Raw genomic sequence first — 24796 nt, 5'->3', positions numbered from 1 at the left:
TCAAAAGCGACTGTCGTCAACTACACGGAGACATGCCACGCCGACAGCAACCGATCCACGGCAACAGCGTCTAGACTCACACTGATATTAGATTTTTGTGAACGAGCCTTTATATGTTGAATGAGGTTTTTGTATTTTCTATGCGTCCTTACAGTCTCAGTCTCCTCTTATATTAAATCTCAGTAGGTATCTGTTTCCCCGATATTTCAAGGACACGGGAACGTTGTCACTTGTTGTTCCAAGACATGATATATATGTAATGGAGCATAGGAAGAATGGTCTTATACTTTGGTAAGTTAAGCAAGAACTTTAGACATGGCAATTAACACATAATCTATGTGTCATAATCTCTAGGCTCCAACTAAAACAAAACACATATAGCTCATAGGAGCTGAATACATTTTCCCCATTCAACTACTGCAGTGTCTGTCTTGATACAGAGCTCAGTGTCTTAGTGAATCACGATAGACTCACAATGGGAATTTTGCCTTGTGAAAACCACCCTGACTAGATCTGTGCATGATAGCGTACGTGACATACTACTGGGGAATTACGGGGAAATAATTCATTCATTAAGACCTCATCTTAATGACGAATACATACACATCCACTCGATAATTAATTCGTGTCAATGTATGTGACATAATTATATTCTCAGTTAGTACTGACCGTTATTCATTATCAAACAAATATAGGTTGTGATATTTAAAGTTTAAATTTGTCATTCAAAGTAGGCATGGAGCATTATTTGTACAGGTGCGTTGGTTATTCAAACTCAGTATGGAGCATTAGTCATTACCAACATATCATAAGGTGTGTTATATTCGTTCTAAAAACCTATTGGGTGTAATTTTCCAAGTTTCTGCCCATGAATTTACATTGCCTATACTTGTTATGCTGCATCATAAGAACATGTGGCCCTGTGCGTCTGCCGCCTAATACATTGATATATGCCACATACGTTAAAACCTTAAAGTGCTTAATTATTGATTATATTCCGTATAGTCATAGTGTTACATAAGGAGAAAACATTTCCCGCGCGTCGGTCACGATATTTGTCCCACACAGGAGACACCGTCCCTAAACGGTACCTTATGCGGTAGCCTTACATAACAGTCATGCCTTTGCACTGGTAGAGCGGTATGCTAATACATGTAACCTAACGCCACTATTTAACGAATTGTTCTTACTTCTTACTTACATTGGAGATTTTCTCGACTTCTAGCGTATTTCACACACGGGCCAGGCCGGGTCATCTAGTGTATTTCTCCTTTTGCTGGCTAACAGTGGAGACTGCGCTGGTTTGGGAGGCTTTTGCTGGGTGAGAGTGGCTTGATGGCTGGAGCGCTTGGATGGCTTGGTAGGCTGGAGAGGTGTTGCTAGCTTGGAGTACAAACTGCAGATGACGAATTGTTCTGCTATATTATACTTTCAGACTTTATACCGGGCACAAGAAACGGTTCTCATGAACGGCACATATGGACATGTTAGTTCAGGTTCGAGCGGGAAGACTCGCTATTAAGATAATTACAATGCCAAGACAAACTGCGGAGGTCCAAGAAACGGTTCTCACGACCTGCATGTATGATCTTGTTATTTCTGGTTCAAGTATAATGTGACTGGATAAATGTTTCATGTTATAATGCGACTGTAAAGTCAGTAGGACTACCGTTAAGATTTGTATATTTTTTGCCTTTACAAGTGGGCAGAGATGAAAAGCAGGGTGTGGTTTGGAAATGGCAATTCATTTAACAAGATCTTCTTTAAAAGACATTTTTTCTGGACAAAGTGACGTCTTTATATTAGTCATGGGCATGTAACAGTCCCAAAAGAAAATCAAATTCGTTTGTATCTAAAGCTTTGACACCAGATCATGTAACCGGATGCTTCAGCGAATGTGCCTTTGATATCATATGACTTTAAAGTGCTATTTGGTACATTACAAAGAGTTATGAAATGCTTTCAAAAGCTTTCAACTACACGGAGACATGCCACGCCGACACCAACCGATCCACGGCAACAGCGCCTAGACTCACACTGATATTAGATTTTTGTGAATGAGCCTTTATATGTTGAAAGAGGTTTTTGTTTTTGCTACCAAACATAGTTATAACGAAAACTAAATAAAATGAAGACACTAATACAAATATCGAAGGTTTTATAATTAGACCAAAAGACAATGGACTGAAAATTGGAGAAACCAACTAAATATATTTTTGCCATTGAGAGAAAAACGTTTTTTAACAAAGCACTGTTGATACTTGAAACCAAAAACGGAACAACTGTATCAAAAACAAATTAAATTCATCAACCAAGTACAAATGTATTAAGGTATTACCAATATCAGGAGGATTTCGAACATTTGGTACACCTAATATAAGCCTAATACAGATTAACATAATAGCATAGAGGGAGAACTAACCCATAATGAAGTACCAAACGCCCTCAAACATAAAGGAAATGAAAATGTCCCGCACCATCGGGTTATACTGTCGAATTTTAAATATTCTCTTGGAAAGACGTTAAAATTTACTTTAGCATAACAAAAACAGGGACATATTACATCTTTGCCTCAAAGCGTTGAACTAAAACACTTTCTCAAAAATTGGTAATCATTCACAATTCAGGGTTGTAGTCAACAAACAAATTCTTACTATTTCATGCAAATTGAGTGAGTGTTGGGTGCTACCGGGGAACAGTACATGCTCATCCTTTTCCGCCAACTCTTAGTGCCATTCATATATATTTCACATATAATTCACCGCTTTATTGCTTTTTACGCCAAATAATTTCTTTGTTTGTTTGTTGTTTAACGCCGCACTCAGCAATATCCCAGCTATATGACGGTCTGTAAATAATCAAGTCTGGACCAGACAATCCAGTGATTGATATCAAGCGCATCAATCCAAGCAGTTGGGACTGATGACATGCATCAACCAAGTCAGCGAGCCTGACCACCTGATCCCCTTGGTCGCATCTAACGACAAGCATAGTCGCCTTTTACGACAAAAATGGCTTGCTGAAGACCTATTCTAACTCTTTACGACAATGGAATCTGTTTCGGCGGATAAGCGAGACGGGTTATTCTCCGGCGTTGACCTTTGTATAACCATGAATAATTAACTCCGATCTTCGACATCCTGTTGGAGGTCTCACTTTTGAGATCATAACAACGCCAATACATGCCGGTGTAAGGTGCCAAAATCTACCCCCCTTCAGAGTATACCCGGGTAAATTCTAGGAGGTCCAAGAATCTACCCCGGGTTATAACTATAATCTAGGAGCTCCAAGATTGTTTGATTTAATCATTTTTATTTCATGAATGTACATGAAGTTTTCTTTTGGGGGATGCACCTAACTCAGTCTTGATCTATTTATCTTTATTTATTTATTTCTTTAAAAATTACCTACCTATATTACGTTACACCACACCGCACCGCACCGCTCCACACCGCATCTAAGAGATTCCATACTCGGTATTCACCCAGGACAGATCCTTCTTCATGTCAGGGAATGTTTTTTGGATGGTGGTCAGCGGACACGTCTTGCCTTAGGGAAAGCTGCTGTACTGTCCAGCTTCTTCATGTATGTCTCATCTGCGAGCCTCTTCGCCATCTGCAGTTCCGTCGACTCGCAGTTCTTTGGTCGTACTGTAAAAAAATCTTTATGCCGTCTTCGTCATAGTTACTTTCCTCGGAGGACATCAACTGAGCTATCTTTAATGCGTCCTCGTACCTCTGTTTCTTCTGGACGGGAAGGCCGCGATGGCGTATCCCGAGGACTCGGCCACGACTCTTCTGAAGAAAAAACAACAATTGCATTTCAAATTTATAATGCATATGCATGTATATCCATGTATATGCTCACGAGCAAAGGAGGAAAATATGTGAAAATCAAATTCAAATTTATTCCAATAACCCTTAAGCAACGTGTCAGTATTATAGCTTGATGTATTAGAACAACACTATACGTGAATGGCAGGTGCTACCGGTAGTGTTGGGTATGCTTACCCTTTTTGAAGATTCACTCTTTGTAATTCGACATCAAACAGATTACATCACACTCTAAGTAAACAATCTCATTTAACCCAAGATAGACACAATTTTTATGTATAATAACTTCTTTAATACTATGAATACTGTAAAAAAGCGACGTTGCGATATAGATCCTTAGTCTTGCTTGACAACGGTATAAGGATCTATACCGAAACGTCGCTTCTTCACAGTATTAAAGAAGTTGTTATCCATAAAAATTGTGTCTATCTTGTTATCCGTCAACTTCTAAGTAATGCCTATCAAACAACTCATTTAACCCTTAATTAGTTAATTAATCTAGTTAACTTGCAGTATACTGTATCACTTTGTACTGCCTAAACGAGGACTAATCCCTTGTCAGTTGTTGATGAGTGATCAATTAATGTCTGGAGAAAAGGATTAGCCTTAGTCACAATAAATTAACATTCCACACTGCAACACAAGAGATTATTGATCATTATGCCTTTATAAGAAAGTGAGAAAGATAAAGATTGAATGATATATAACGGGCCGTGCCTGCATTTTATAGCCTGCAAGAATCGTCACTGTAAACTAATAGAGGATTAATTTCAATTATACAGAATATTCAACTGCTAAGTACATGTATATGATAAAGTGTTGAAGTAGCATTAGATATGTTTGAGATTACAGTTTTCAGTCAACTGTATAATGTACCTTGCTTTCTTTGAGAGAGTCAGTGTCTGTAGAGCTGGCTTGGTTTATTTGGTATTCACTCCCTGGGACACAAATATTGGTTACTAGCATTGTATTGTGAGCAGCCGGATGCGTAAATAATATGTAATATATTTCCGTATTATACTTTATAGTACTTGTTTTAATATTGTCAACAGAGAGAACGAAGATTTTTTTGAAAAACCACAACAGCATGCATATGTTCTAGCAAAAGGAAACTTGATAAATATTCATTTAGTTTAGTTTCTACTTTGGAAAACTTAGTTGACGCTCTGAAAGCTTGACGCTGTATTATTTAGCACGCGCATGGTTGGATGCAAACCAAATCTTTAATTCTCGCAAATTAAGACACCAGCGGCGGTATAGGAGCATATATCTAATGTCATTCAATTAAGAATTGACCTTCACTTTGTGTGAGTTCATTGGAGTATGAACCTTCATAAAGTGAGGGAAGTCAATTCAAAAAGTTTAAGTCAATTCTTATAATTTTTTCATCACAATTTCTTACCTCAAAGGATGTAGGCCAACATCTAAACACAATTTCATTTAGTACGTGTGACTTCATTTTTACACTGACAGCCATACAACAACCAGCTATATCGCGGAGTAAAATAGTTCCTCAAAAAGAGAGGTGACATAGGCGTATGGATGCACAGCTTGCTCTTCAGAAACATCTTAAGCAGCACATGTGTTCAAATTATATCCTCATTATATGAGAAGGGTCTGTAAAGAACTACCTCAGTAAGTCAGTCACAATGACAGCGCGTCGTAATACATTTACATCAAGTACAAGACGTCAAAATGGCCGACACGATAATATCGCCAAGCACCAATACCCAGTATGCTCATGAAGTAAGTATCAGAAACCCGAATAATATCCTGTCTACATGGTCACACCCGGTGATTGTTAAGACATTCAGACAATATGGCAGTCTGTATTCATTTCTTATATCCTAAAAGTCCCCACCAAGCTTCCTATATACAAATTGTATTAAATAGTACATATAAAAATTAAAACAGAACACAAACGATTGGTCAATAGTTTGGTGCGGTCGATGGACAGGTGTTCAATTACTAAGAAAAGCTATTTAACTGTTTAATACTTAATACGTGTCTTAAAATATGAATTAAGTTATAACATTAGTGCAAATTCACCCGAACGTAGGATGTACATGGACTGATTTCAAAATGGCTAAATTGACAAATTGTTTCCCATAAACCACTGAATATAAACTCACTTAACCTTTAGAATAGAAAGGCGAATCGTTTCTTAATATATTGTCTTTTAAGCCGATGGAAGTCTAAATCACTACAACCGAGTCCGAGGCGATAAAGTTTATGTGACAAAATCTGGTATCATGGCTTAACTGTATACAAGTAACACTGTCTAAGTTTAATAATCCTCTATATCAGATGATCATTTCAATTATTAATGGCATCAGGTAGGAATGACTTGGCATAGCATTCTGTTCTACAACATATAGCCTGTATATTGGTTCGATTTCTATAAATGTAATTTACTATCAGCAAAGATGTTTTCCATCTTGTAAAAAGGTGTAATGGCTTTCTCTATAAATTCTCTCGTGGCCTGTACCCCTTATCGCCCTATCAGTATCCGTATAGACCGTATTGAGTGAGTGAGTTAAAATTTAACGTCTCACCGGCATTATTTCAGCGTCCGAAATGAAACTTAGTGTAAACATTCTAGGATTAATTCTTGTTCTTGGTACAATAATCCAAAAGATGGGCATTATATGCTTGAACATAACTTATGATGTGAAAGGGGTTATTTAACTGAGTGAGTGAGTATGGTTCACGGCGGTGGACACCAGAAAGGTATCTAAGACTTCTAAGGCAATTAATCATAGGGCTTTCCTTTTTAACTCTATCGTCAATATAAGAATCTGACTGAAATATTATTCCCAAAGCCATAAATATTAATTCCTTTCATTTTAAGATTAGGTGTTGCACTTGTTGCACTTGCTGTAAGGAATCCTGCACGGCTTCGTTCACGTGCACCCTCAAATGTACGATAGAAATATCTGCGATTGTGCGTGTTCAATGTTCGAATGCATTTTTGCGACAGGCGTCTGTTTATTTATTAAAATTCCACTAATTCATAAATCACATTGAGTTGCTTGCCTCTTCTCCAGTTGCTCACACTCTCCACTGATGTAGCTGCCTTGATTAACTGGAGTCAAGATGTAACTAATTACAAACTCTGTTCTAATTATGCTAATCGAGGAAGTGCATTATACTGGATGACAAACTTAGTAATCCTTTCACACTAATGATCCTTGTTTACAAAGAACACATGTCAATTGACTAAACAAACATCCTTAAGTAGAAGCATCACAATGGACGGTGTATACAACTGTTTGTCAAACAATATCAACCAATATTTTATATTTAGAATCACCATTACATGAAATCACAGAAACACTTATATTAAATTTTACTTTGAAAACTCCAGAACTAATGTCGTGAACGTAATATAATAGGAATTTATTCCAACAAAGTGTTTCCTATATATATGTTTCCTTGTACAATTTTAAATTCATGGATTTTTTATCTATTATTTTGCAATGATCGTGACAATCGCGAAAAGGCTACTCTCTTGCTATTCCGTTTATTGGTTATTCTACTTTAGGCAGCGACAGCCTCTCGTTATACAAACAGTGTTTTTTCTAACCCCGATTTAGGTAAGACAGCGACATCCTATACAAACAGTGATTTTTCTAACCCCGACCTAGTTAAAACAACGGCAGCCTTTGTTATGCAAACAGTGCTTTTTCTAACCGCGATCTAGTTAAGACAGCTGTATTATTTATGTTATTGATCTGTTACTAAAATCTGCACAAATGTTCTATTTCTTATGTAAAACGATGTCAACATAAAGAAATACAAATTATTTCATAACACTCCAAATATAGTTGCCATAATGAAAATAGTATTAACGAATTATTGTCACGTGCAATAATACTGTTCGGTAACATTGCTAATATTTTCATCCTGAATCTGTAAAAACTATAAGGATAATTATTATCATAAATGTTTATCAAATGTTTATCAAACTTTAGTCACAAATACTAAAATTCAGGCTCAAACTGTTTGGTAACTGATTTTAGAAGACTTGGAAACATTGGCGATATAATTTACGAAACAGATTAACGAGGTAAATTGCGTGTAGACCTCTGCGGTTTCCCCCAACCTAAAACAGTTGCATTTAGCCGAAATGTGTCTGAACTTTTCATTTCGTCGCTGTGTGTACATCTGACACTGCACTTTGTAACGTTATTACATGACATAAATTAAACAAACGTGGCGTCTCATGGACTAGGCTTGGAGTAGCTTCCCTTTTATAAAGGGCAGTTGCCGTAGATGGTTTGCCGCGAAAGACAAGTAGAACAGGAATGTGTGGGCAATTGTTATTTTGCCTATATGAAGTTACGCCACTGTCCAAGAAACATTTTTTAGTTGGAACTATATTGACGGTTGTCACTGCCCGACTGAAAAATCACTGAACTTCTGACGTATTAAATTTCAACGCACACATGTCAGGGAAACTTGCAATGTTTAGTTAAAAATAAAAAAAATGTTTGTGAGAGATGGGAACATGCTTTTCGACAAATGAACATAAGAACATGTTATATGATAAAGAGGTTAGCACGCTTGTGTGTTTTGTGATGGTCAATATCCAGTATTAGGAATATACAGTGTGGATATTTGCTATCATTGCTAGCGTCATAACCTCTATTCAATTTGTTCTATTACCGAAGTTAAGATGTATACAAAAATGAAATTTTACATGATATTTATGATGTTATAATTATAACGAACAACGATTTTGTCGCTTTTATTCAGTTAGGAGGATTCGGTCTTCCTTTCTGGGTTCTTGGTGGCTGCACATTTGCTTGCGGTGTAGTATCGTGGATTCTGCTGCCATCAAAACACTGTAAGTACATGAACATACGTGTGCAAAAATATTTGTTTTTTGCATCATGATGACACATCTTTATGCTTACATAGGTTGGTCTCATAGTTTGTTTCTCTTCTTTAACGCCGTACTCAGCAGTATCTCGGAAGCCTGTAAACAACTGAGTACAGCCCAGACAAGCCAATGGCTGATAACATGAGCAACGATCGACGCTGTCGATGTATGATTACACGCATTAAACTAAGCCACCAAATCCATTCTTAGCCTTCCATACATTTATATTGCTCGGATTTGTTTTAACCTGGCATCCTCATGGTGTGGTTGATTATATAAGTACCAATGATTTCGATCATGATAACGTTTTGGAGGTGTGACATTGATTTTATTCAGCAACATCTTTGGAAGAGGTAGATTAAGAAAATGAGAATGTGCAGGGGTTTAAAGACCAGGAGACAGAACTGTGGATCACGATTTTTGATCGGCTAGTGTTAAACCATTTTGAGACTGTAGGTCCAAACACTACGTACAAAGTCTAAGATTGGAATTCCAAGGGTTGTAATGCAGGCCAGTCGCATCTGTGTAATCTTTTATAACTTAGATGTATCAGTATTTAAAAGATGTACTTAAATGGCATAAGGTGTACAGGTCATCAAACCTGACCACCCGATCCATTTAGTCGCCTCATACAAACATAGATTGCGAGGGTCTTATTGTGACAAGCGTGTTGACCATTCCGTATGACCAATGCACAATACACTAATCATTGGATAAAACATATGAAAGTATGAAATGAAATAGTGGAACGTCTATAGACGTAAGCATGTGTTGGACATGACTTTGCGCCTGTCATGTATTGAACTCACTGGACACTGATGTGTAATTACGTTCTTTGCGTGAATGCTTGAATTCCATTGTCACGATAAGGTGACAATTGTGCATGCAATTGATTTCTACTGAACATTTTGGTCCTCCGGGTAATTATGGAAGTTAATCTTCTGTATATTTTAGATGGGCAGGAATGCAGTGACTCTGAATGCCCATCTAGATGGACCATCTTTAGAAGTCCATGGGTCTTGTTTGGAAGCTTTGTCACCATATGTGCTTATACTGCGGCCTTAATGTGGATGCCTGTGCTATCGTTGCACTTAAAGGAGGTATTTTTCTTCTAAAACGGTTCACATATAAAGATTTTAAGAATGTACTCAAGTAACAGTGACAGTCCCCAGACATAGACATCCTCCAGCACAGTATGAAAACCACATGGAACATCTCTGACACAATACATAGCCACCTATCCAGTAAGGTATACAGTCACCATAGGCAGAACTCCAGGACACTATAAATTTGTGATCCAAATTTGATATCCAAATTGGAACCCAAAGGTTACCCCAGAAATCTGTACGAGCAGAACTAAATTGTGAAATCAATAAATGACCCCACAAGAACATTGAACATCAGACCAGTGCAGTACACGACATTACACTAACTCTGAGATACACACACAACAATCTCTACTTCCATATAAAAGTTGACACATTCTAATTGCTGACATATACACTTCTTCCCCACAGTATATAGTCAACATTGACACCACTCCATATAGTATAAAGCCGACATTGACACATCTCGAGTACATTGTAAAAGGAATCAGCAAATGTTAAACCATATTCCACATGGTGGAAACGTATATAGTTATCCTGTTTTAATAACAGTGCTAGGAACATATAATACTGTACATACCCTTGATGTCCAAAGTGATGAGGCATGTAAACATTTGAAATTTACAAATTTGCAAATATTTCCCAGCCCAGGGAAATGCTAATATTTGAAACCCTCGTCAATATGGAACATATTTAAACATTCTAAAACCTAGGATAAGCCATAGAAATACATTTGAAATACACTAGAGATTTTAGAATGTGTAGCAGTGTGGAACTGCAGCAGCATGACACGTTGTCAAACAAGAACCGTGGTTGCCCGTCAGCGACGTAAGCTGAACCGTCGTTGGTTTTAGCATTGGCTTCTCTCTTCCCTCTCGCGGCAACCATGACTTTGCTTGTTGAGTTTTTTGTCGAATCTGTTTCGACGGATAAACAAGACTGCATTGACAATTTGTTTTATACTGATACATTGGTATAAAATAGTGACTACATCGCATATATTTACGGATGATGATATTTACGAACGCAGTGTATACAAACCTCTCTCAACCAAAACTCCCAGCCCTCAAATCCACCATGGCACACTTAAGACAATGTCATATTTCTGTTACAGTTTGATCTAAGCCAGGTTGTAATCGGCCTACTGTACACAATCACTCCAGGAATGTACGCAATCACAACGCCCCTGTGGGGGTATCTTATTGACTGGAAGGTATGTCAAACCACAGTAGTGAGTTTGTTGTAATGCTGCTTTACACACCTTTTCATCCATTTTATGGGATGTCAGTTTGTGAATGGAAAGCCCCAAATGATGCAGATCGTTTATACCTTTGGAGAAACCTATGAGCACGGTTTTGTTTCTTTAGTTTGGAATAGTAAGTACCCGTATCACCCACGTTGTGTACCAGATTTTACAAACTGAATGGTATTTTACATCTTCAAACCATAGGTGTATAACATACTTCTGAGCCAAGTGACAGGCCCAGTAGTTTTGTAAATGGAGAAGCTTCTAGGGTATCGCTGCGTCACTTTAAACACTGTTTGTTTGTTTGTTGTTTAATATTACAGCTATATGACGGCGGTCTGTAAATAATCGAGTCTGTACCAGACAATCTATTGATTAAACACTGATTCTGTTCCTTTGAAAAAGCAACAAAACCCTTTCAATATTCACAAGAAATATCTGCACAAAGCAGAGTCGACTGTACGATTTCGACTATATCAAGAGCATGTGTTTATGATTCACTATCACCCGTCACAAACACATGCAAGTCAAATGTTCACCTGAAAAAATAGAGGAACATATAGTACGAATCAAAATAGGGAACTGCATCAGACGTCATTCTGGTCACTGATGCGTCAAATTGGGAAATGTCCTCTGCCATATAACGTTTTGAAAGCTTTACTGAGGCCTTGAATGTTGTAATATTGATTGGACAACTTCTGAGCAAGAGTTGTATGACGCTCTTGAAATCTTGGCTGAAGTCTTTGTGGTAAAGTCCGCGTCTCTCTAGAGGCATTGGTTTCATATACTTGAAGTACTTGAGTATTTATCCGATATTTTTTTCATAATGTTGACATATCTTTGGTAAAGTAATACTACTTGATTTGATGAGATCATTATCAGCACGTACTTGTGGGTTTATTGGTCTAATCATGCCTTTAGCGTTTCTCGGTGAAAGAAGTTGTTACAAAGCAACAATTACACATCATTTTTGTTGTATGAACTTATGATTACCCTCTTCTTTTGTCAGGTGCCACCCACATTCTTGATAATAGTAGGTCTTATTCTTACTTCGATCTGTTCCCTGCTTTTTGGACCAGCCCCGTTTCTGCCATTTGTGCCGCAGTAAGTATTTAATAGATAATATCTTTGCTCACGCAAATAATCAACAGATATCACACATTCATAGTTTGAGGAAAAGGTCCATGATTTGGAAGGAATTGCTTCAGATGTAATACACTCGATCACTTATACTTTTTGCCTTTGATTTTCCCACCAGCCAATGAAATAATGTAATTCGACAACCAAAAAGTGCGAGTTACATAGGGGACATTATTGTTCATCTTTAGGAAGATCTATTATTTTCAATAAGCGGGTAGTAAGTGTTTACACATTTAGAAGTAAAACAATACTCGAAATGAAAATACTGCCGTGTTGCGGTCTTGTCTTGTTTTGTTGTTAACAGTATATCCACTGTGTAAAAAGTGGATATGTAACTAAAATCCACTGTGTAACAACTGGGAGACAACCTTTTTATTCATGTAAATATTTTATTAATATATGAGTCATTTTTTAAAATGGTATATTGTATTTCGTAGTGGCATGGTGACAATCATTGTGGCGTTAGTGTTGATGGGCTTGTGCCTCGCTCCAGTAATCGTCAGCTCTATCAAGTGCCTGGTTGAAGGAGCAGGGTAAGGTTCATAGTCATAGTTCAATTGTTGTGATCAAAATAATGCGGTCAGTGATTGTTTTCGTAATTTTGAAACAAAACAAATTTTAATACAATAGTACAATAGTATGTCAGCCGATCACGAGGTGGATATGGCCAGGTGTGACCTGTGTGAGCCTATGTACACCACTTCTTTAATGCTGGAGTGCAATAATAAACATTGTCAGCCGATACGTGTGAGCCTATGAGTGAGTGAGTGAGTATGGTTTTACGCCGCTTTTAGCAATATTCCAGCAATATCACGGCGGGGGACACCAGAAATGGGCTTCACACATTGTACCCATGTCGGGAATCGAACCCTGGTCTTTGGCGTGACGAGCGAACGCTTTAACCACTAGGCTACCCTAGTGAGCCTATGAACTCTTACCGCAAGATAAATAGGCTGTTAAACATGGTACATAACATCTTATCATATATCTATGTCATAAAGATGAGATTTGATTGGTCAATGAGACCTTGATAAAATACGACAAATCCCGCGTCAGAGGGGAATAAATTTCTCAGGGGGCAAATAAATCCCTCATACCCCGCCACGAGCAAGGCAGTCTATACGTGGATTTTTGGGAGGTGGAATAAATCCCTTATATCCCGTTTCCAAGCAAAAGGTGGCATGCTTCAATGGAAATCACGTGATACAACATCAGCTAACCTCGCTCAATCGAACAGATGTTTCCTGTCAATTTGGATTTAAAAAAATTCTTTTTACAGTATCATATTAAATCATGTCAGTAAGATAAATTCGTTACTCGTTACTCGGGGTACATAGGGTTTTACGTTTCCCTAGTTAGTTTTTTTGCGGGACGCTTAAAACCCCATATACCCAGAGTGTTCCTGCTACAACATATAATATGCCTCGACGGATAGGTTTACAACAAATGTACGTCACCGACATTCAATCATACAGATCCATGCAGGTAGCAAAGGTACTGTAAGTCTCCATGGACCCTAGCATGGTGACTTACCTTCAGCTGCTGGCGATCTATAGCCCTTTTTTAAATTTGTATTGTAACATATAGTGATATCTTTTTAAGGTTGTACACTACTGCCTAGAAGTTCATTCCCCTTACACGCATGGGCAACGCGTTACGCAACCAGTGTGCATCGGGTTGGTCACGCGTGTGATACCCGTGTGCAACGCGTTGCACACGGGTGTGCACCCCGTCCGCCACTCGTGTGCAACGCGTGACACACTCATTAGAGGGGGAACAAACTTTTGACCAAAGGAGGACCCGTCTTAAGCTGAACCTGGAGGTGGTAACAAGGAGAGAAAATTTTGTTATCCTGACGAAAAATGATAATGCACATGTATTTCCTAATGTCTCCTTTCTTTATGTGATTTTGTGGGAATAACATGAATACTGTTGTGATCAAATAGATGTGTTTTGTTTTATACGACCATTGCTTCTAAATCCGATGGTGTTAAGAGAATACATGGTCCTGGAACATGTTATTGCAATTGAAATGCTTTTATTGTGATTTGACATTAACCGTCTGTAGTACGACTTTCAGTGATAATATGTATGAGGTTTGGCGGCGCATTGTTTTTATTGGACCCTAATTACTTTATGATGACTTGGACTCTTTATCACAGCTCCATAGCCGTGAGGCTGGAAAAGAGCAGCATGTAATTAATGAGGGTGGGTTATATCATTGAGGATACACTTGAGGGAGAGAATACTAATTACCGTACTACAGGAAGAGACCTGTAGACGTAAGCGCGGGGTTGTGTTTTAGCTGGCCGTTCGATAATGGCCGCCAGGAGAAGTGAGCTTTGACTGCGTCATCTAAAATAAATAATAAGATACAGCAGTGTTATTTTCACGGTCTGTTGAATAAACTCCCAGTGCAACGGTCAATGTATCTTCTACTTGATCCTTGATACATCATTTTGGCATTCACAATATATAGTATTCAACGTACAAAAGAGCACTGATCTAAAGCAATTCCGCGGGAGTAGTTGTTACCTGTGCATTACTGTATTTTCTCAGTGAGTACCCGGATGATATAGCTGAAATCTAGACTTGTTCGCGACCTGTGCTCGCCATTCGTAAGCGCATTTTTATTGAAAGTAGAAGGACATATGGTCACACTAATCAACAAAAATGAAATACAGTTTTTGAAATGTAGGTATATTTGTGGGGAGCATCGGTAATGGTGATGCAGTTTTGATAAGTCACTTGCTTGGTAATTGTGCGATCTTCGTGTACACTATTTTGACTTGCAACACAAAGTAAATATTTCATCTGCACATTGCTTATTTTACCGTGTGTATATGTTTACATTCAAAATGTAAACAGATTTCACTAAGGAAATGTATTAAACGCCTAAATATTCAGTTTATTTTACAAATTAACTGAAAAATATGTCCATCTTTATTAATATGATAACGAATTCCAAATATTTGTTTATGTTTAATATCATCACCAAGTACAGTTCTGTATTGTTTTGCTTCTTTTCTTAGCATAATTAATATATTATGACGTGTTTAAGCTCTTTTGGTCGTCTTTATCATTTTTAGTCAGTCGGTTAAATAAATGAATGGATTATTCAGTCAATTTGTAAAATGACTGAAATATTTAGATATTTAATAAATTGCCTGAGTGAATCATATTTTACACATTGACTGTAACATATACACGCTTACAAAAGAAAATACTTGTGAAAACAACGTCTATCGCGCATCGAAAAACTTCCCAACCAAACGGAAAGGAACAAGAATGATTCTGTTCAAAGCTGCAGCGAATGAATGAAAACGAAATGCAAATATCATTATTACAACCTACCAAAGTTATAATGTATCCGGGAATATCAACATAAAGGAACAATATCCATTGCGTCTGCAGCTGTACAAAAATACTTATTCGATGTCAAATGTCTATGTGAGAATCAAATACTTTAATAATAATTATTTGGAAACAATATTTGGAATATATATGAAATATATTAAAATATTTAAATATATCGTTTTTAAACGTTATTTAAATGTATCGAATATTATAACCCGTGTCTGTTTCTTAACTGATCACTTAGTTTGTTTCAATTGTTTCACATAGGTGCCAAGTTAGCCTAGAAAGCCCACGTGACAACTATTTTTAAAATGTCCACGGTTCTTAAAAACATACATTGAGTTAGATAACAATGAACAACCAGTCAGTGTATTATCGGTTACCCTTTGAACGAAGTATGTTGTTTTTACATCTGTACTTTACGCCATGATATGAGTTTATTCCCTAGGTTTAGTAACCCTACCTTCACATGTAAACACTTACTTTTGACATATCCACTGTGCAAGATAACAGTAATTAATCAATCAACGTATTTCCTGTTGATCCTTTGATGTCTGGGAATGATCAGTTGATTTACAAAAAAAGTAAATCAACTGATCATACATCTCTTGCTGGGCTGCCACGTGCATAATTCACATTCCACCTCACTCCAAACCTGGATTTAGATTAAATAATTATCCCAGGTACAAGAAAGACCAAATTTGAACATTTATCCGGTAATCTGAGTGGTGCTACAACTGAGTATACATGATATAAATTCATTAACTGAGCAGCATGTGAATTACGACAAATACAGAAGTGTAGGGTTATACCAGAAAATGTGGATGACAACAAGGGAGTAGTAATTGTATCATCCACGCAATCCGAAATCCGCAAATGCTTTCACTCAGGGATACTTTTTTTATTATCAAACTGTAACCATCAGGGGTATTTCCAAATAACGACATCCGATGAGCTTTTGCCGTTATTTGTTTGTTAGCCGTTTGTTTAGGCTGAAGAAATTAATTACCATGCGCCCTTTGTTGAAATCTTCATAGATCACGGGTAACCAATCAGTTTTCAAAAATGCGTAAGTTTATTTAGCTGTCCTTGCAGACTGGTAGCCCAGTCTCTTGTCACGCTCGGTTGCGTTAACGAGCAAATTGACTCACGGCAGCTAGTAAGCCCAAGCGGAAATCCAAAGGTCGTATTACCTGAAGAATCAACCTTCATTTGCGAAATATCTACTGCTCTTAAAATCAATATTTCTCCCAATACTAAAATTCTGAACTTTCTAACCAAGGATTACCAGTTGAAACTGGTCGATGGCTGAACATTCCCAGGGAAGACAGCCAGTGTCCACTCTGTGATTCTATCGCTGTGGGAGATGAATTGCATTATTCATTCCGATGTGAAGCTTTACACCAACGGCGATATGAACACTTAAATAAGCAATATCTTAAGTTTCCAAACATTTAAGAAAATTATGACCACTAACAGTGTAAGAAATCTAAAAGGCCTATCTAAATTCCTTAACAATGTGTACAATACAATTGGTAAATTGTATTAGTATCCACGTATCCTATTTTTAATATTTTTGTTAAATTGTACATAATAAAAATTGTAGATAATTGTATGTCATGTTATTCTAAGAATAAATGAGTTTGAGTTTGAGTTCGACACCCGAGAATGAGCCAGAGATTAGTGCCCCTTTTTGAATAGTTTACAATCATATGTTTTAGGGTTAGCTGTGTTGGCTTAAACGTATTTTTATTTCAAAAGAAATCTGGATCGGTAAACAAGCAAAACTTGCTTATGTAATACCTCTCCAGGTAACAACTTAACAACACCTGGATATATATATATAAGAGAGTGATGAACATAAACATACAAAATGCACAAATGAAATACACGAAGCCAGTACACTGAAGCAAGTGGTGTCTGTGAAATAAGGTAATGCAGTTTTCCTTTACTACATGCATAAAATTAAACTACTCAAACCTTTTGCTTTTGACATTGATGTCATGAACTGATTTAAGAAGAGTCATGTTTGTAGAACTGCTTAACTACTGCCATGTAATATCATGTTTAGACCATACCCATGTGTGTAGAAATACACAGTGTTTCTGATATTATCGTATTTTTTAACAGTTATAGAAAAAGTGAATTGCATCTTCAAGGTGATATCCACAAGTGCAGTCTGGTATGTCTGATACATGTCGTCTAAACTTATCAGCGTTTAAGTCACTGCAGCCGAGCCTAAGGCGACAGTGGACAATTTGGCAAGATCTATGAAAATATTTGAAGTCAAAATTATTAATAATTGCATCAGAACGATTAATTAAGGATTTGATTTCTTTTAATGAGCGAGCATTAGTTACTTCATCGGATAGAGGGTTCCGCAGGTTGATCATATCCAGAAGAAATGATAATAAGCATAGGTCTGTGTTCTACATTTGATTGTTTGTATGTTGAATCTTTTTCTAAGGTGATATTTGCTGTTATCAGAGAATTGAATATACACTTTTCAAATATTTTGGCTAAGCAACTTGTGAGTGCTACAGGTCTATGATTTGAGCATTCATGTTCATCGCTGACACTGACACCGCATCAGCCCGGCAGTGGACTTGACACAGTTATTTGCGCACTGATTATATAACTCCTACAGACAGGTGTGGTGGTTGTTCAAAGCGAAACGGACGACCCCGTCTGTTATCTAATAAATGCTGTGCGGCGCCTTTGATCTTGCCTCCAACCATACACCTTATAGTAGTAAACGACGATCAGGATGGCCTGGAAATAAACACAATTCTGTCTGCCCAGTGTATCCACAATTAACTAGAATGCTTCATATCTACAAATATATATATAGAAAATTGCTTCTGTGGTTTATCATATACAATGCTTTCTTACGCTTGGTGAGGCAGACTGAAATTGAACATTAGGATAACGTCAGCAGGGATAAAAGAGGTCATACCAAAGAACTTTATTTACTAGTGGAAAAATCAGACATTCCGATCAACCACTACAAGCCCCGGCCGGATCTCAAGGTTGACCAGATCAACACCCCCAAGGAATATCTCTACGCCAAACAAGGAGTCCCTTTCGTCATGGTGCACAAGAAGGGGGGACAGGACATCGAGTACGACATCACAAACTACACAGACTTGTACCACTTCTTCCAGAGTAGTGGCGTACTGACCTCAAACCACTTCGTCGCCAATACCGCCGCCCTACTTGCCAAGAGTCTCTACCAGAATCCCGACCCCCAGGATGAGAAGAGACTACTACAAGGACTAAACTTTATTTTTTTATTTTTTTATTTTTTTATTTTTTTTTTGGGGGGGGGGGGGGGGGGGGGGGGTGTTTGCACTTCTTTATTTAATCATTACGCTTTTTTACCCTAATAGTATAAGTGCTTCCCCGTGTGCGAGATAGGCTAAAGTCGGAAAGCGCACGTTAAATCTCCGAGGTACCTATCTACCAGAACTTTATTTGCTGTTCTGGTCATACATAAATATATGTAAGTTACGTACATGGGGAGGCTAGATTATTTACAGCTTACAGCAATATAGTGCAAATATTATGTTCAATAAAAGAAAACGTTGATAGATCTATAACACACTTTTTGTACTTTTAAACAAACTGTGGACTTTTAAGACATTTTCGCTTATTGTAATAACATCTAGCTAACCAATCATGTCTATCTATGAAATCTACAAGCATAGTTGCTGTCAAACCTAAAAAACATATACAGGGAGGTAAGTTTTGACTTGCCAAGCACCTTAAGGTGAGTTTACTTTTAAACTGTCAAAAGCTATTGTCCCTTCAATACTAGTATAAGTCTGGAAGCTGTCTCTCGGACTGTTATGAGTTATGATGTATTTTATGATATAACTGGGGAATGTTCAAATTAGTTACTGTCATTTAATCCAACGTTCTAACTGTCAACTGTCTCAACAGGATCATAGGTTTGGTTATATATCTCCTCCCTGTCTCTATGTCTTAAGTTGGTAATCGGTAACTGCGGTCCAAATGTATCAACTTATTCATCTATTGTTGCAAACTTGACTGATTTAAACATATCTTATTGATCATGAACTACTCAGTCAGTCAAGCACCTGTATCAGAAATGTAAAACCAGCCATGTTTCATGTAGTCCCAATATCACTGAAAAATGCCGATGTAACGTGACATATAAATTTACTCACAGACAATATATTTTTCGTGAGAGTGAAGCACAATTTTATTAAAGTTTTATTAACAATTTCATAAACTATAATAATATTAATATTAAAATTCATCATCACTTGCCAAGTTTATGAAAATGTCCCCATTTGGGAGATGTCACATATAAACAAGGATTCGAACTAAATTTGATCGTCTTTGACACTGAGGTTTATCCCCACTTTGCCAGCAAACTGCAGAAGATTAACAGTGAGTGAGTGAGCATCGTTTCTATGTTTATTCAAGAAAAGATGTCATGCCAAAAACGCTCACAGTATTTAGTGAGTAAACTCACGATCTGTCATGACCTGGTTGAGTGACTTCCTCCAATCAACCTGAAAGGATTACCCACAGAGAAAGAAAGGATTAAAGTCACCCATAAATCTTCTCCTAACGTAGTACTCCAACTTCTAAATGCCTCTCAAAGAAGGATTAAAATCCTAAAGATATCCTATCTACGTGGTATAGGTACTCACAACCTCTGATAATAAACTGTTACGTTTGGTATCCCCAGCAATACTCACCATGGTCATTGGGCAAATGTAAAAATCACAAACCCTAACGAGATTCTGTCAACATGGTCACACCCGGTGATTGTGAAGATCTCAAATTCTATCAAGTGTCAGACAGCATGGCTGTTCATATTCATTTACAACATCCTCTTATAATTAGTATAAAAGTGTCCCACACAAAACCTTCTTTTATTTATTCTTTCAAAATACAACACAGAAAGTGGGGTGTGGGGAAATGGGACATGTTCCTACGTGAAATAATGAGACATTAGTAGTGGTGACGGCTATATCATAATTGTACTGTCTAAAGCATAAATTTGGCGAACGAAAAACGTTATATTTGCAATCAAATGGAATGACTCGTGTGGGCTAATGAATATGTTCGCAATCCACAAACAATCATTTTATTAATGGCGAACATTTACCAACCCGCGACAATCGTGTCAACACGGGGGTTCCCCTAGCAATAAACTCGCATCTAAATTCACTACTGTTCTACTGTCGGCTAGCCACAATGGCTAGACTGGACCCTAGTGGAATGCTTCATGCCATAAAAGTCTAGCAACCGAACACTAATTAAGATGGGCCGACCTTGTATTTACGGTCTGGTGAGCACAGCTCAATGGCCGCTCATTAACTCAAATTTCACATCTCACTGTTTTGTTTTATCTCACTATTCATTTGATAAATTTGTCAACTTCAACTGGAACCCGGTCCCGTGTTACACGCGTGGCACACGCGTGTGCAACGGGTTGCACACGCGACGCACACCCGTTGCACACCCGTGTCCAACGGGTGCTCACCCCGTGTGCAACCCGTTGAGCACCCGTGTCACATGCGTGTTACACGCGTTCTCAACGCGTGTTAGGGGAATGAACTTTTAGGCAGTAGTGTATGCTAGTAATCTGTGATATTCTAGTTATTTTACTGTCCATCGATGATAGGTTTTTATTTAGTCCTAATGTATGTATTGATAATATATAACTTCTCGTCATGATAAGGCTGATGCCGATGTGACGTTAGATATTAACTCACCCACTCACTCACTCACTCAATCATACAGGTCCGGAACATATGTCCGCAGTTTCACTGACTTAGCTAAACTCGTAACAGACAAGGCAATCGAACCGAGTTACTTGCTTTTACCCAATGTCTTCGGAAAAAAAACATCTGTCAGTTACAGAAATTCAACGATACATTTGCGAGAAAAGCAAGTTCCGATCGATTCCTGTGTACCCTGTGTGCGATCAAGCTGCTTAACTAAACAAGCTAGTTAGCAAGTTAGTATTTTAATGTGAGTTAAAATAATAGCTGTAGTTCTTTTAGAGTATAGCCATGTTCATACCGTAGTCGTTAAGGCTATAGTCTGTTAATACCCTTATACGCTTATTAATAATATTTCATATTCATGTTTCTGACAGGACAGCAGCGATTATTAAATACATACTTGATAATAGTTTGTTTGTCTGCATTCCATATAGAATGCAGAATATATTCGTTAACGTCAATAGTCAGCTACATTATAACGGTCGGTGAATAATCGAGTCTGGACCAGACAAACCAGTGTTTTATACTATGAGCAACGTCCCAGGCCATCTTGGTAGTATGACATACAATCAATCAAGTCACCAACCCTGACCACCCGATCCCCATAGCTCCTCCGACAAGCATTGCTGGGGACCTACAATTCTAACCCGGAATCCCCACAGTGTCATGTTGGTGGGTCAACATAGAGTTGATGAACGAGACATATCACAATTGCCTGTAAGTATTCGAGTCCGTACCAGACACACCAGTGGATGAAATTATAAGCAGCGATACACGCCATTGCAACGTGCACATTCAGCCAAGTCACTGTGCATGGTCTACAGATTCTACTCGTATAAGCATTGATTCTACCCTGAATTCTACACTGAATTCCCACAGGGACAGCACCAATATAAACATGTAGCGACAATTTGGTACGAACAGAGTCTTACCATGGCCGCCCGATCCAATCTAGTAGCCCCTTATGATGACCAATTCCAACCCGGATAATCATGTGTTTCAGGAGCCTTGGTTTCGATGTGAAAGGAGCTAACTTTGGAATTGTAGGAGGAGTCGTACAATCCTCGGTTTGCTTAGGGTAAGTGTTTTTCATGTCGTCAACTTGAAAACACTGGAACCTGTTAAGTGATTAGTGGACAAGGACAATCAATATTGACAAATCAGTGGCTTAATGATAAGGACTTTACTCACTGACAGTGTGTGCAGTTTGTACGACAGCTTGCTCTACATGTGGTCAGTTCAGAAGCGCATTAAAATGGTGTACGTAAAAGTATTGTCATAATTTTGTGAAACCACACAGTTCTATGAATCTTAGGGTATCATATCAAGTGTATATCATGTACAGCCCTCGATTATCCTCAAGGACAAAGCTTGAAAACAGCGACAGCATACATAATTACCTGAATTGAGAAGAAATATCTTTAAGTCAGTGAAACTGCAACTTCAAATGTCAGTGATCCCAGGGTGGGGCGCCATCGCTTTTGAGTGTCCAACATGCATATGATCATATTCATTTGCCATTTTTCTCTTAAATGCCTTCTCCTTCAGGAATGGAAATAGTGCCTTTAAACAAGTACTTTGAATACTTATGTATGGCAACAAGAGGACATGTGACAAGGCTGCATTCAATGAGTAGCATACATGTATGCTCTATGTCGTTTGTTACATTGAATTACAAATAACTACACAATATTTGTTTGTATTATTATACTTTATAATCATTAAGAGAATTCTTAATCTTGATAACTGAGGGTCAAATTCACCCGTAAGGTAAGAAATGTATTATGGTCCTGATAACAAAAGAAAAGAATCAACACTAGAGAAAAATCATTCTCGCATATCTGCCGAAACAGATTCCATTGGGCGTACAATTCAATAATGAACATTATCTGAAAATCAGTGATGACACCAGGTGCCTTTGCTTAAAACTGATAATTTTTCTTTTGCATATACATAAAGGTGTGTCTACAAGTATCACAACGCATAATTCAACTCCTTTTAACTTAATTGGCCTAATTTATAGCATTATTAACATATTTCACCATGGGCGAGCATACATTTCTATACCATGTACCCAATCAAATATAAAAGCTCTCACATTTTTAATTTGAGAATAAACCTATATATTGGACCTAATACATTTAGTTCTGGGTAAACCTTTCTGTCTGTCCATGTACGACTTGAACTTACTTAAGTAATTTTTTTTATGTTTATGCTTCTAGCACGCTACTTGGTCCACTGTTTGGAGGTTTGCTCACCGAACGTTTTGGCTTTGCCTGGATGATGGTAGCAGCAGCTATCATTGCCTTGTTTCCGGTAACATGATCATTTCCTGTTTGGCATTCTCGATCTTGTATCAGCCAATATCGTTGGTTTCAGTAAACAACAACATTAATTCTTTCACTTTTACTTGTCACCTTAAGTGAACTTGTGCGTTGAGTTGAAAAGAGCAAAGAGAAACAGAGGAACGAAGTAAATGGTTCTTAAAAATACTATTTTTGAATCAATATAACTGATATGTATTAGTGTCTGTGTAAGAATATAATAATATGACTTTTGTGCACTTTTTTACCATATATATATATATTTGTCTTTTTGCAGTTAATATTTGGTGGTCCTTTCCTGTTGTACGCTGCGTCTGACAGGTGTAAATCGACGGATGACAAAAAGAAGTATGATAAATTGAATGGAGTGATTAACAACAACATTGCTATGACAACTTATCAATGACCACAGAATTATCTTCTGCCACAATATTGCATGACAGCGAGATCTGTACATAATGGTCAATCGAATTTACCTTTGGATTCGCCAAGATTATGAACTGTGAACATTGGTGTGTCAGCGCCAAATGACAAGGGCATTGGTTTTACGAAAGCAGGACACGTTTGCAAGCTGCGTTCGTTTGGACCTTCCTCACATATACTGTTTCATGTTGTGTACTTCGCAGTACATGAATCACCATTGATGTCATTGTATGAGATGATGTTCATCCAGACGTAAGGTGACCGGATCTACATAATCTACCATTTATCCCGCCATATGCCAAGGAGAGGCACGGGCCACCGAGCCGTGGATACCCATGCCTATAATAAAAACAGAAGATGAGATTGGGTTAAATGGCTGAGGGTGTGCAGGTACTAGTGGGCTACTAAGCTGCTAATTTTGTATACCAAAATGCTACCGTTGCCATGGCCACTAGCGTGGCCAACAGCGATTCGCAGCTGGCGCTGCTGGCCTGACACTGCTACCGCTGTCAGGCCCCCACGGTAGCATATTTAAACGCTACCATTGCTTGGCAACTACCACGCTGCCAAAAGCAGCTCCCGCTGCTGGCCTAAGTCAGACTACCGCTGCCCGGCCCCAGGTAGGCGGCCAAAGCAGATCCAACTGCCGGGCCCCATTAGCAAAACCATTGTGCGACTACCGCCGCGGACCCAACTGTCAGCTATCGCTTGATAAGA

At 38.0% G+C, this 24796-nt stretch overlaps 1 protein-coding gene across 1 annotated transcript in view; it reads left to right on the top strand.

The window, feature by feature from the left end:
- Positions 1-24062, top strand: part of LOC139461886 (MFS-type transporter SLC18B1-like) — a 39382-nt gene extending 15320 nt beyond the window's left edge. The window contains exons 7-14 of the mRNA XM_071243372.1: positions 8592-8682; positions 9673-9818; positions 10939-11037; positions 12080-12174; positions 12648-12743; positions 22336-22410; positions 23555-23648; positions 23934-24062. Of these exons, the coding sequence (XP_071099473.1) occupies positions 8592-8682; positions 9673-9818; positions 10939-11037; positions 12080-12174; positions 12648-12743; positions 22336-22410; positions 23555-23648; positions 23934-24062 (825 nt within the window). The remainder of the gene's footprint in view (positions 1-8591; positions 8683-9672; positions 9819-10938; positions 11038-12079; positions 12175-12647; positions 12744-22335; positions 22411-23554; positions 23649-23933) is intronic.
- Positions 24063-24796: the final 734 nt, after the last annotated feature.

This window comes from Haliotis cracherodii, unplaced genomic scaffold (assembly GCF_022045235.1).
Source record: "Haliotis cracherodii isolate W230 unplaced genomic scaffold, xgHalCrac1.p SCAF_1, whole genome shotgun sequence".
Classification (NCBI taxonomy): domain Eukaryota; kingdom Metazoa; phylum Mollusca; class Gastropoda; order Lepetellida; family Haliotidae; genus Haliotis; species Haliotis cracherodii.
Note: the sequence above shows the minus strand (reverse complement) of the source record. Positions and strands in the feature narration are given on the sequence as shown.